A 13,946-nucleotide genomic window follows, 5' to 3' on the forward strand; every position below is an offset into this window, starting at 1 on the left:
TTTTCACTTAGGAAATCAACAAAGCATGTTGTTTAACTGGGGTGTCCAATTAAATATATATGTCTTTTACATGTGACTGTATGTTTCACCTTTTGTATTCAGTGAACTCTGCCTTGATTTTAAAGCAGTGTGAGTATTTGATTCCTGTGTGCAAATAAGTAGAGGACACGGAGAGGACAGAGCTGGAATGTGTTCTCTGTGGGCCCCTTTTAGAATTCAACAGAATGTAAATAAATGGGTTGTTTTACTTGGAGACCACGCCAGCCCCTGGTTATGTAACACTGAACCCTGTAGTACCAAAATAACACAAACCTTTGTGCTATCTAACCCACCACCATTTGCCTCTATCACTCATCTCTCTCTCTCCAGAGAAACGTGCACACATGCTCGACACACATACTCATGCAAACACACAGACAAACCCTACACACATATGCTGTGGTGACTGTTTGAATTGCACTATAGAATAACTATACAAATGCATGCTGGCCTAGACGGCTGCTTACTATATCAACTCTTCTAAGACAGAATTAGCTATGATTTTATATGCCTTATTTGAGCTGTTTGGTGTTAAATGGTGGTTGATTATCATTCCTATTGTCTTGATTCTTGTCGATTATATTTGGAACAAAAATCCACCTAACTTTCCTCCAGGACCGCTGCCTTTGCCTTTTTTGGGAAATGTCTTCACAGGAGTTGACTATAAAGCTATGGACAAAGTGAGTGCTTTCTATTATTTCTATTAGTCTTTATAACATAAAACAGTACAGTACAGTAAAACATTTTGCAGACAAAGGGTGCCTCTAATCTAGATATTTGAATGGTAAGCTTCTACTAGCCAGTGCATGTGTCACGGAGTCTGACTGTATCTATGTGATCTTTAACTGCCTCTCTGGCTCCTCACCATGCTCTCTGTTTGCATCTGTGTCTCACTGCAATGTCATCTGTGGCAGCATATTCTGGATTTTATTCAAATTCGAATGCAACTTTGAAAATTCAAATGTAAATTTGGAAATGCTAATTGAATTTGGTATTTACAATTACATTTCCAAAGTGAGTCTGCATTATTATAAACATGATTTAAATTCAATTTGTATTTGCATTTCTTTCTATAATGCTGGAAAATGTTAATATGGAAAAGCAATGTGCTTTTGAAATTTCATTTTCTTAGTTTTAATGATCTGAATCTGTCATAATTACAAAAAAAATCCCTGATTTGGAATTGCATTTCCTCATTGTGGCACTTTCAGTTCTGCCATCTGTGTACATTACAGATGTGAATCACTTGAAAGCCCACAGTTTGATTTTATCACAAATCCCCTGTGAATTTTAAAGTTTTTTTGTATGTTTAGTGCTGCATATTAATATATTTCCTTCCTACTGCTAAGTACACCTCCATAGAAAGTCTTTCTCTGTTTTATCTAAGCATGCGCTGATATAAAAATCATATTATCAAGAGTATCATAATGATTACCTAACCTTTTATTACAGACTATAACATCTTGGCATTGCGCATACCAGCAGACCACTCTACTAAATTACGTCTCATTATTTATATATGTTTCTGTGTATGTATAAATATATATGGCATGTTTGTCTCATTTATATATGTATGTATATACACTGCTCAAAAAAATAAAGGGAACACTCAAATAACACATCCTAGATCTGAATGAATGAAATATTCTCATTGAATTCTTTGTTCTGTACAAAGTTGAATGTGCTGACAACAAAATCACACAAAAATCATCAGTGGAAATAAAATGTATTAACCAATGGAGGCCTGGATTTGGAGTCACACACAAAATTAAAGTGGAAAAACACACTACAGGCTGATCCAACTTTGATGTAATGTCCTTAAAACAAGTCAAAATGAGGCTCAGTATTGTGTGTGGCCTCCACGTGCCTGTATGACCTCTCTACAACGCCTGGGCATGCTCCTGATGAAGTGGCAGATGGTCTCCTGAGGGATCTCCTCCCAGACCTGGACTAAAGCATCCGCCAACTCCTGGACAGTCTGTGGTGCAACGTGGCGTTGGTGGATGGAGCGAGACATGATGTCCCAGATGTGCTCAATCAGATTCAGGTCTGGGGAACAGGTGGGCCAGTCCATAGCTTCAATGCCTTCATCTTGCAGGAACTGCTGACACACTCCAGCCACATGAGGTCTAGCATTGTCCTGCATTAGGAGGAACCCAGAGCCAACGCACCAGCATATGGTCTCACAAGGGGTCTGAGGATCTCATCTCGGTACCTAATGGCAGTCAGGCTACCTCTGGCGAGCACATGGAGGGCTGTGCGGCCCTCCAAAGAAATGACACCCCACACCATTACTGACCCACTGCCAAACCGGTCATGCTAAAGGACGCTGCAGGCAGCAGAACGCTCTCCATGGTGTCTCCAACTTCTGTCACGTCTGTCACATGTGCTAAGTGTGAACCTGCTTTCATCTGTGAAGAGCACAGGGCGCCAGTGGCGAATTTGCCAATCCTGGTGTTCTCTAGCAAATGCCAAGCATCCTGCACGGTGTTGGGCTGTGAGCACAACCCCCATCTGTGGACGTCAGGCCCTCATACCATCCTCATGGAGTCGGTTTCTAACCGTTTGTGCAGACACATGCACATTTGTGGCCTGCAGGAGGTCATTTTGCAGGGCTCTGGCAGTGCTCCTCCTGTTCCTCCTTGCACAAAGGCGGAGGTAGCGGTCCTGCTGCTGGGTTGTTGCCCTCCTACGGCCTCCTCCACGTCTACTGGTGTACTGGCCTGTCTCCTGGTAGCGCCTCCAGCCTCTGGACACTACGCTGACAGACAAAGCAAACCTTCTTGCCACAGCTTGCATTGATGTGCCATCCTGGATGAGCTGCACTACCTGAGCCACTTGTGTGGGTTGTAGAGTCCGTCTCATGCTACCACGAGTGTGAAAGCACCACCAACATTCAAAAGTGACCAAAACATCAGCCAGAAAGCATCGGTACTGAGAAGTGGTCTGAGGTCCCCACCTGCAGAACCAGAACTTTATTGAGTGTGTCTTGCTAATTGCCAATAATTTCCACCTGTTGTCTATTCCATTTGCACAACAGCTGTGAAATTGATTGTCAATCAGTGTTGCTTCCTAAGTGGACAGTTTGATTTCACAGAAGTTTGATATACTTAGAGTTATATTGTGTTATTTGAGTGTTCCCTTTATTTTTTTGAGCAGTGTATACACACACACACACACACACACACACACACACACACACACACACAGAAACTATATACATACATATATATATATACATACATACATACATACATACATACATATATATATATATACACAACCCCAATTCTAATGAAGTTGGGACATTGTGTAAAACATGAAAATCCTTTTCAACCTTCATATTCAATTGAATACACTATTTTTAAAGTTGAAAGATTTAATTTTATATTAAAAAATATGAAATCAGAAATTGTCCCATAATTTTACATTGCTATCAAAACAAAGCCTAATTTTAGCCTAATTTTACTTTTAGTAAAATTACCATGATATGACAACATGAGAAGTGTTTGCTTATCATGTACTGACTAGTGTTTTGCTCAAAATTAGCTAAAATTGTCACAACTGAAACAGTCAGTACTGAAACATTTGGTTTGGATTTTAATGATTTATTTCAATAATATTTGAAAGTATCAATTCGGTGCAATGATAGATAGATAGATAGATAGATAGATAGATAGATAGATAGATAGATAGATAGATAGATAGATAGATAGATAGATAAACGTTTAGGGACACACTTCCTTGTCATTGAGTTCAAGTGTTCCAGCCACACCCATTGTTAACAGGCAGATACAATCTTCATTGGTAGTAAAATGGGTTGTACTAATGAGCTCAGTGACCTTAAACATGGCTTTGTCACAGGATGCCACCTCTGCCATAAGTCTACCAAGTACTGGTATTTAACATACCAAGACATTTTGGACAATTGAATGCTTCCAAATTTGATGGAACAGTTTGGGCACAGCATGAGTGTGTCCCAGTCCATAAAGGCGTGTTTGGGTAAGGAAGAACTTGAATGGCCTGCACAGAGCCCTGACCTCAACCCCATCAAACACCTTTGGGTTGAACTAGAACAGAGATTGTGAGCCAGGCCCTCTCGTCCACCATCAGTATTTGACCTCACAAATACTCTTCTGGATGAATGGGCAAAAATTCACATGGACACTCCAAAATCTTGTAAAAAGCCTTTACAGAAGAGTGGAAAGGGGAACAAAGTCCATATTAATGCCTTTGGATTTAGAATGGGGTGTCATAAAAACTCTTGTAGGTGTAATGGGTAGGTGTCCCAACAGTTTTGCCCATATTGTGCAGTTGGTCCTGGAGTTTAGAACACATGCTAGAAAGCACTGCGACTTTTCAGTGATTTCACTGTAAGCACCAACAGAAGTGTGTAAATGATCTGTTTTGTTTTTACAGTTGACAGAAGAGTATGGGGATATTTTCAGTCTGCGGAGAGGCAGCACTAAAATAGTGTACGTTTCTGGATATAAGATGGTAAAGGAAGCTCTTGTCACTCAAGTGGACAGCTTTGCACGTTATGTTACACCCCTATTTGGTGAAATTTACCAAGGGAGAGGTAAGAAAATCATAAAGGAATCATCCTAAACATCAGCCATCTGTAACCTCATATTTACTGATGTCTTTTTACAATGATTCTTTCTGATTTATATGACTTCCTCTCATTCTTCTGGATGAAACCTGACAAAAGGCCTGTCGTTCAGCAATGGCTACTCATGGAGGAAGCAGCAGCAGTTTGCTGTTAGCCACCTGAAGAACTTTGGAGAGGGGAAAAAGACTCTGGAACACCACATCCAGCGAGAGTGTCATTTCCTCTGTGAGGCATTCAAAGAGGAACAGGGTAAGTCCTGTGATGATGCAGGAAGAGCCTCTTATTACATGTAATTGGAATTTCCTGATTGCTTCACTCTCTAGAGGGCTGCTTAGTGTTGTGCACAGAAACAGTGCTTTGAATTTGCACGATTCAAACATATCAAACATTATGAACAGTATGTGGAAAACTGAAAGACTGAAATATACAACCCCATTTCCAAAAAAGTTGGGATGCTGTGTAGAATGTAAATAATAGAATGCAATGATTGGCAAATCATATGAATAATTTTTAAAGAAAATGCTACTAAGACACCATATCAAGTGTTGAAGCTCTGAAATTTTTGTTGTTTTGAAAAATATATGCCCATTTTGAATTTGATGCTTTGTTGGATGCCCTGTGATGGACCGGCGACCTGTCCAGGGTGTATCATGCCTCCCACCCGATGACAGCTGGGATAGGCTCCAGCACCCCCCCCCCCGCCCCAATTAACTATTACCTAAGATGAAGAAAAGTGGTACTTTTCATTAAAAGCTTCCCTGTTCCCCTTTTATAGCACGGTGTATCTTGTACTTGAAAGATGTTTTTCAATTGCTACAGGCCATCCATTTGACCCTCTGGTCAAAATCAATAATGCAGTGGCAAATGTGATTGGCACCCTGGTATTTGGCCAGCGCTACGAGTACGATGACATTCAGTTCCAGAAACTTCTACGCATGAGTGCAGAGTCTGTGCACCTCACTGGCTCTGTTTGGAATGAGGTAAAGGGTTCAGCTTTACACTCAAAATTAAAATGAAAACCAAATTAAAAATCCTAGTGAAGTGCAACATCACAAATTAATTTCAAATAGGAATAAAATACCATACAAAGCTATACACACCATATACACTGTCAGGTAAAAACTTAAATCATATTAAGATGACATGTTTAAGTGCTACTGACTACTACATAAAGCATCACTCTTTATTTTATGCTTTTCAGTGGTATGATGCATTCCCAAGCATAATGAGCAGGATACCAGGACCACATCATATTATAATCACAAACTACCGCAGACTTGCAGCCTTTCTCAAAGAGAAGATTGAGAAGCACAAACTGGACTGGGACCCAAATGAGCCTCGAGATTACATTGACACTTACTTAGCAGAAATTGAGAAGGTAGTAAATATATATATGGGTAAGCTTGTGAGGTAATTTTTAGTCATTTTGAATGCAAATTTTAAAATATGAAATTATACTTTTTCAGAGGAAGAACGACAAAGAGGCCCGGTTTGATTTGGATAACCTGGCATGGTGTATGGTTGATCTCTTCGAGGGAGGAACAGGGACCACTACCACCACTTTATGCTGGGCTCTTTTGTACATGATGAAATATCCACTGATTCAGGGTATGCTTTCTGAGAGAGCAGTGAACTGACAGTGTCTTAAGTAATAATAACCAATGCCACAGATGGACAAAATAGACATGTCTAAAAGTATCCAGACACGTTTTCTAATTAATGCATTCAGCAACATCAAGGCTTTTTGCTTACAAAGGCAATAAACTGTACACACATGGTCATGTGACCTCCAAAAAAGAGGAAGAAGTAGAATGTTACACACAAACCTGAGAATGGCGAAAGGGGTATGAAGCTCATCAGCTTTGGCTTTGGAGCAGGGGAACTGAGTTCTCTGGAGTGATGGGCCACCACTCAAAACCTTTGAGATGAGTTGAAGTGGAGTCTAATGATTCAACATCAACAGCTGACCTCACCAATGTTCCAACATATAGTGTAAAGCTTTCCCAGAAGAGTAGAGACGGTTGTTGCAGCCAAGGGGGACAAATTAATATACTGGATTACTATTAATATACTGGATTGTTGAAGACACAACAGATGAACAGTTGCCTGCATTCATTCAGGCATATTAAGTCTGAAATTATTACATGTACTATCCAGTTATTATATTTGCTATGCAGTACAATTTAAACTGTTTCTTTGTGGACAAATTTAAATAGTTTGTCTAATCAAAAATGTCCCCAATCAGAGAAGGTCCAGGAGGAGATTGACCGCATGATTGGACGTTCAAGTATATGCACTTTGGCAGACAAGGCCAGCATGCCATACACCAATGCTGTTCTTCATGAGGTCCACAGGAAAGGCAATATTGTCCCACTAAACATGTCCAGGGTGGCAATAAAAGACACTACACTGGGGAGCTACTTCATTCCAAAGGTAAAGAAAAATATTGCAATTGAACTATATGACTACACTGCTGATGAACATTATTACCACATGAACAAACTATATCAACACAATAAGTAAAACGAAAGACAAATATATGTGGATGTAATATCTTTCATTCCTGTGGTATATATCAATGTCATTATCACTGACGGAAGAAAACCTAGTATCTCTTAAATAGTAACTTTACATTAGAAGGAAAAAACATACTTTTAATGTAAGTCAATGGAAGCAGAGCTTTTCCAAGCAGTTTTGGGTTGTTTCTTTTGTTCCATACTTCATGAAATTTATATTCATTTTTATATTTATATTTATGAACATATTCATTTATAAACATAAAGACAGATGTTATAATGATAATATGATGATTTCTTCTTCTAACAGGCCTCATAGCCCTGAAAAATTCTTTGTGGTGCTTTCTGTTTTGTCTGCAGGGAACAGTGATGATCACCAACCTCTCTTCTGTGCTGAATGATAAAAGAGAATGGGAAACGCCAGATACCTTCAATCCAGGACACTTCCTGGATTCAGGGGGTCACTTCCGCAGGAGAGACGCTTTCTTTCCATTTTCCGCAGGTATTGCAAAATCTCTTCAGTACAGGGTTGGACTGAGAGCTAAATTCAACTCTGGACTTGTGTCTAGCGGTCCTCTAGCATCGCAGCAACAATCACAATCTTTCTATGCATGAATAAATGAGGAAAAAAAAAAACTAAATTCTACTAAATAAAAAGTTTGCAAGTTCGGACTGTGCCTTCAGTTTATGCTGGTAGTAGAGGGGAGACTGTGACTGAGGGAGGGGAGTTAACTTTGAGCACTTGGATTGGAGTTCTGGAAGGCATAGTTGATCACTTGATGCCATGTTCAAAAGAGATTCAAATACAGATGTGAAACGAAGTCATTGAAATCTACCAGTCTGGAGAAGGTTGCAAAGCCATTGCTAAAGCTCTGGGACTTCAGAGACCCACAGTGAGAGCCATTATCCAGAAAACTTGAAATAGTGATGAACCTTCCCAGAAGTGGCAGGTCTGCCACAGTTTCACCAAGAACACATCAACGACTCATCCTGGAGGTCACAAAAGAACAGAGACAAATGTCTAAAGGACTCTAGGTGCACTTGCCTCAGTTAAGGTCAAAATACATGATTCCATAATAAAAGTCACACTGGGCAAAAATGCCATTGATGGGAGAGCTGCAAGGCACAATTCACTGCTGACCAAAAAGAACACAAAGGCTCATCTCGAGTTTGCCAAAAAAAAATAAAAATCTACATGACCCCCAAGACTTATAAGATAATATTCTGTGGACTGATGAGTCAACGGTGGAACATTTTGGAAAACATACGTCACGTTACATATGGCGTAAAGCTAACACCACATTCCACCACAAGAACATCATACCAACAGTGAAACATGGGGAGTAGTGTGATTGTCTGGGGCTGCTTTGCTTCTACAGGACCTGGATGATTGATGGAACCATTAATTCTGCTCTCTATCAAAAAATCCTGAAGGAGAATGTCAGCCCATCAGTTCATGACCTAAAGCTCAAACACAGCTGGGTTATGCAACAGGTCAATGAACCGAAGCACATGAGGTAGTCCACCTTGCAGTTGTTACTGCCAAGGGTGACATGACCAGTTATGAGGTTTAAAGGTGACACAAAAAGTTATTAGATTTAAAGGGGTGGTTACTTTTTCACATGGGTAATATAGGTTTGAATACATTTTTATCTTCAATAAATGGAAGCTGAATTTGAATGTCTAGTCATTGCTTACTATACTAATTCATGCTGGGATTTTTGTTTTATTGTTTTATTTCCTGCTCTCTGTAACGTGGAGCGAGGAGGTGGACGCACTTGCTGAGATAAGCGAGATTTATTAAGGGCAAATCCAAAATCAGGGTCGAGACAGTCCAGGGTCATAGAGCCAAAACGGATAGATCGGGGGGCAGACATGACAAATCAGAATCAAACAAAATATACAAACAGAACATCCAACATAGCACATGATCCAAACAAAGACCCAAACAAAGACCCAAAGACCCAAACAAAGACCAGCCAAGTCAAGGGGCAAACACAGGGCTTAAATACACATAGAAAATGAGGGAGAGGTGGAAAACAGGTGTAGACAATCAGGGGTGGAGTCATGAAACGAGGGGGCTAAACCAAAACAATTGCACATGGAAGATCAAAACAAAAAGCACATGGAGTGGGAGGAGCCAATCATGACACTCTCTTCCTTGGCAAAAGAAAAGATTAACTTCATTCACAAAGAATTAAGTGAAAGTACACCATAAGCTTTCCCTTTTGTCTATGTTAAAGGCACAAAATAAGCCACCTGTCATAGTTACACTGAGTGAACACACATTTTTAAACAAGAAAAATCTAAGTTTAACTGACTACCTGCTGTAGAACTGGAGTGAGTGTTTGTTATCTGCCTAGTTAATAAGGCAGATTTAGTGTGTGATAGTACTTTAACATTGAGCTAGCCATATGTAGCCTTAGTGTACAAGTAGACTGAACGAATCTGCTAACTCAGCTAGCTAGCTAGCTAACTAAGCAAAGTTCTCACAGGCTCTGAACTCTGTGCTCACCAATTCAGCACTCCTGCAGATCCTCGCTCCGATAGCCGCTTCGCAGTTTCACAGCTTTGTGCATTTGTGCATTTTGTTCAATCTTCCTGGTTTTAATCCTGAACCTTTATGATCACCCTCTCTTTCCATTTCATACAGTTTTCTCCCTCTCTATCTAGCTAGCCTTCACAGTTTACCTTGTTGAGCTGAATGGTGAAGCTTGGGAGGGAATTCACAAACGTGGTTTTGGATGTGTCTGTAGGTAAAAGGCTGTGTCCTGGGGAATATTTGGCTCGTGCGGAACTCTTCCTCCTCTTCACCATCCTCTTACAGACCTTCACTTTCTGTCCTTCTCCTGGGGAAGAGCCCAGTCTGGACAGTCATCTCGGCTTCACGCGGGCCCCAATGCCTTACAAGTTCTGTGCTGTCCCAAGATAAGGAGATAAAGCCATGTGCAGATAAGAGGTGGGAAGGGTAACCGCTACCTTAGTAAACGGATGTCTAAGACTACTAGTGAAAGTGGTTCTGTTTTGCCTTTCTTTCTAATTTGAGGTTTTTCATGTGATGTACAAATGATGTTATCTGCATAACAGTTTCAGTGAACAGTAGAATCTTTGAATGTCTCCATACATTTTCAGAATGTCTTATTTTTCTTCATAGGTCAGTCGTTCGCTCTAATGACAGTGTGCATTCAAGCTGGCACTGACTCCACAGGTTTGTGCAAAGGCCTCAGATAAGCAGATCAAATTCTCCTGAAAGTCTGAACCTGAGCTTCAAAAGAATAGACAAGACAAAAATGACATTTTGATGTACAAAGTGTCACTTACATTTGAATAGCGACCTAGAAATAGTGCAAAATTTAATATTGAACTTGAATATTTTTGCTTCATTTCATGTGTATTGTTTCTATTTGTTAATGTTTAAAAAATCTGTTGCTTGTTTCAACAATGGTGGTCTCAGACTTATGGACCCCACTGTACCTAAAGTAATAATTTAAGTAAAACTCAATGTACTTTTCGAAACAAACAACTTGAGCAGAAGTACAAAGTAGTAAGCCAAAAAAATAGCACTGAATACTTCTAGAACTGCAGAACATTTAACTACATTCAGCATCTACCAGCACATAGGAATCAGAGTCTAATAGACTCTATTCTTCTCATTTTGATGCACAGTTGGAGTAAAACAAAAGATAAACCTCAAAAGTGGAAAAATTATGAATAGAAAATATGCATTGTGTTTAACAAAGTCATCAAATCTTGAAACTATGAATGAAGCCTGTATGAACTTTAATTCATTTTGTATCTGGCTAATGATAAGTAGATAATAATATACTACACTCACTGTCTTAATGAACATTTGAACAATGATCATTCTTATATATATTCTATGCAACATTTTTTTGTGGTCCATTTATTACATTTTATGTAGGTTTATTTACCAAAAACATTTATTTTTACAAGACCTTTTTCAAACCTCCCCTCATCCCTTAGAATTAAATAGACTGACATATATAAATGATCTTCTAATGATCTTTTTAACTGGCTGCCCTGTATTGTGCTTTATTCTGAAAACAGTGTCGGCTGAAACATTCCAATATAAATGGGCAGGACAAAGGTGCTGCAGGCTGAATAGGTGGATGTATAAAAATGTGTTGGTTTTTGTGACATCACAAAAAAATGGATTTTAAAGGGCCGTTTTTGCTGCTTAGTTTCCATACATGGACTGGCGTGAACTTTTAGCAGTGTTTGCATACTACATCAAACTTTTATTTCAATATAGCAAAGAAAAATGAGTTTTTACAAGATGTGGGCCCACACCAAGTAATATTCTTGGTATTTTAAAACCATTTTTATTGATTTGTTCATCTTGACTGTGATGGACTGGCGACCTTTCCAGGGTGCATCCTGCCTTCCACCTGAAGACAGCTGGGATAGGCTCCAGCGCCCTCCGCAGAGAAGCAGCTTACAAGATGTGTGTGTGTGTGTGTGTGTGTGTGTATGTTCATGTTTGTGTGTGTGTGTTCATGCGTGCGTGTGTTCATGCGTGCGTGTGTTCGTGCGTGCGTGTGTTCGTGCGTGCGTGTGCGTGTGTTCGTGCGCGTGCGTGTGTGTGTAGGTGTGTGTTCGTCATGAAATGTTTACATGATGTAAAGACAGCTGCTCTTTTATGGTGTAAAAAACAAAACAAAAACACGGACAAGTCACAACAGCAATAATATGTGGACATAGAGGGAAAATCCCACAGGTACACACATATAGGAGCCTGAACCTGAAATCTATGAAGACATTTAAAATACCTCACTCTGTTAATGCAATTTTATTTCATCTTTTAAAACTTAGCTGAAGACTTTCTTCTTTATTTATTTCATTCAACTCTTAACTTTACAGGAGACGAGGCAAAATCACTTTGAATGCAAGTCAATGATACATTAGTTTTTTGTAAGGCATTTTGGTCAGTTTCCATTGGTCCATACCTCATGGATATTGAACAAAATCTAAAAGGGCAGCTTGCATTTTCAAATTACACAATTTTTTTTAATGGAGATACAAGGTTTCATTCTAACAGCTGTGATATGCTCATATGTTTTGTGTGGGTGATTTGTCGTGAAGTGTCTGTAATATAATTAAAAATTAATAAACAAATAAGGCAAAGCACAGCATAAAATAAAACCCCATTATCTTACCTCTGCCCTGCAGGTTGTGATGTTTGACTACCTAATCTGTAAAAGATAAATACATCAATAAAAGCACTGATCACTGTCCAAGTTTAAAGTATCATATAATTTGTGTAAACACAGGTGACTGAGGTGAATAGGTAAAAGGAATAGTGGACAAACTAAAGGAACAAATGTTTATATATAAATACACAATTATTTTCCTTAAGTGAAATCTGTGCACATCTGAGTGATCAGACAACCAGTTAACATAAAGAAAGCATTGATCTATTCTAAGTTATAAGCTGTAATAAAATCTGTAAGTGTCGCTGAGTCATTTGAGACCTTGTTGATGTCCAGGCTACACTGATGTCTTATGCAAGACTAATGAAATGTGTACACATCTAAAGTGTAAAGATAGGTGATGTGTATCATTATTCTGGTTAAGAAAACATGCTAAGGGTCATAAACACAGAGGTCAGAGTACACATAAAAAAAATGAACCATGACCTACCCAAGTCAGCCATTGACTAAGCAGGCCTTCTTAGATTTATACTGAACAAAGTGCAATGCAGACCATACACTTGTAGAGGAAAGGTGCTTGTGTGCCTGCTACTTTGCCCTTTGATTAAGAATGGAAATTTTTTGCAAAGTCAGCAAGTTCATCATCAATGATTAATGCATGTTTAACCAAATTCTGTTCTTTGGCACCCTGATCACTGTCACGATGTCCATGTGCTCGTGTTTCAGTCTTCCATGTGCGTCTGTTTTCCTGAGTTTCTTGTTGGTCTTTTGTTTGATATGGTTCATGTTTGATGTTTGAATTGTTTGTAAATCTTTTCTGATGTACTGTTTGTATAGTTTGGATTTGTCTGTATTTCGTCATGTCTGTCCCTCAATCTATCCATGCTGGCTATATGAACCTGGACTGTCATGACCATGACCCTGGATTTGCTCTTAATAAAAGTTGCTTATCTCAGCATATGCGTCCACTTCCTCGCTCCCCACCATCACAGAAAGACCAACCAACAGAGGACGCAGCGAGTAAGCGACATACTGGTCTGTAGCTGTTCCGTTGTTACCTGAATTACCCATGTCCCAACGCTGCCAAGTCAGTGAGAGCAAATCCCCCTGGCGCTGAGGGGACACGAGCGTCTCGTCGGTCCCGTAGGAGGGTGAAGGACCATCCCGTCTTCGGTTTGGATGACGAGAGCTCAGGTAAGCACCTTGGGTCCACCCGGCTTGAGCAACGCTGCAAAGAGGAGCGACCTGCAGCGCAAGATATGGTAAGATGGAAGGAACCTGCAGATAACCCTTACTGTGGTACTCGGCTCGTTGTCAAGCGCCATTGTGAGCTTCCCATAGAGGGAAGAGGGTGAGAGTGCACCCCATGGCATTCCTGATCCCGTGGCCACACCCTGCGGCAAGCCTGAGCCCATGGACGCTACCCGTGGCAAGCCTCCGGACCCGCCGCCAGTTGCCATGGACGTCGCTGCAGGCTCACCTGCTTCCATGGACATCGTTGCAGGCTCACCTGCCTCCATGGACATCGTTGCAGGCTCACCTGTCTTCGTGGATGTCGCAGCCCCTTTGTTGCTGCCCATCCCGCCCTCGCCTCTGTCTGCTGCTCCC

The 13,946-nt window shown here is 40.2% G+C and overlaps 1 protein-coding gene across 1 annotated transcript; it reads left to right on the forward strand.

Annotated features, from left to right (window-relative positions):
- Positions 1-370: 370 nt before the first annotated feature.
- LOC108415267 (cytochrome P450 2J2-like) lies at positions 371-10,708 on the forward strand. Its single transcript, XM_017688292.2, has 10 exons — positions 371-719; positions 4,459-4,618; positions 4,751-4,900; positions 5,471-5,631; positions 5,853-6,029; positions 6,118-6,259; positions 6,897-7,084; positions 7,528-7,669; positions 9,924-10,126; positions 10,322-10,708. The coding sequence occupies exons 1-9, from the start codon at positions 537-539 to the stop codon at positions 10,097-10,099; spliced, it is 1,479 nt and encodes a 492-aa protein (XP_017543781.1). The 5' UTR covers positions 371-536; the 3' UTR covers positions 10,100-10,126; positions 10,322-10,708.
- Positions 10,709-13,946: the final 3,238 nt, after the last annotated feature.

Source organism: Pygocentrus nattereri, chromosome 4 (assembly GCF_015220715.1).
Source record: "Pygocentrus nattereri isolate fPygNat1 chromosome 4, fPygNat1.pri, whole genome shotgun sequence".
NCBI classification, from domain to species: Eukaryota; Metazoa; Chordata; class Actinopteri; order Characiformes; family Serrasalmidae; genus Pygocentrus; species Pygocentrus nattereri.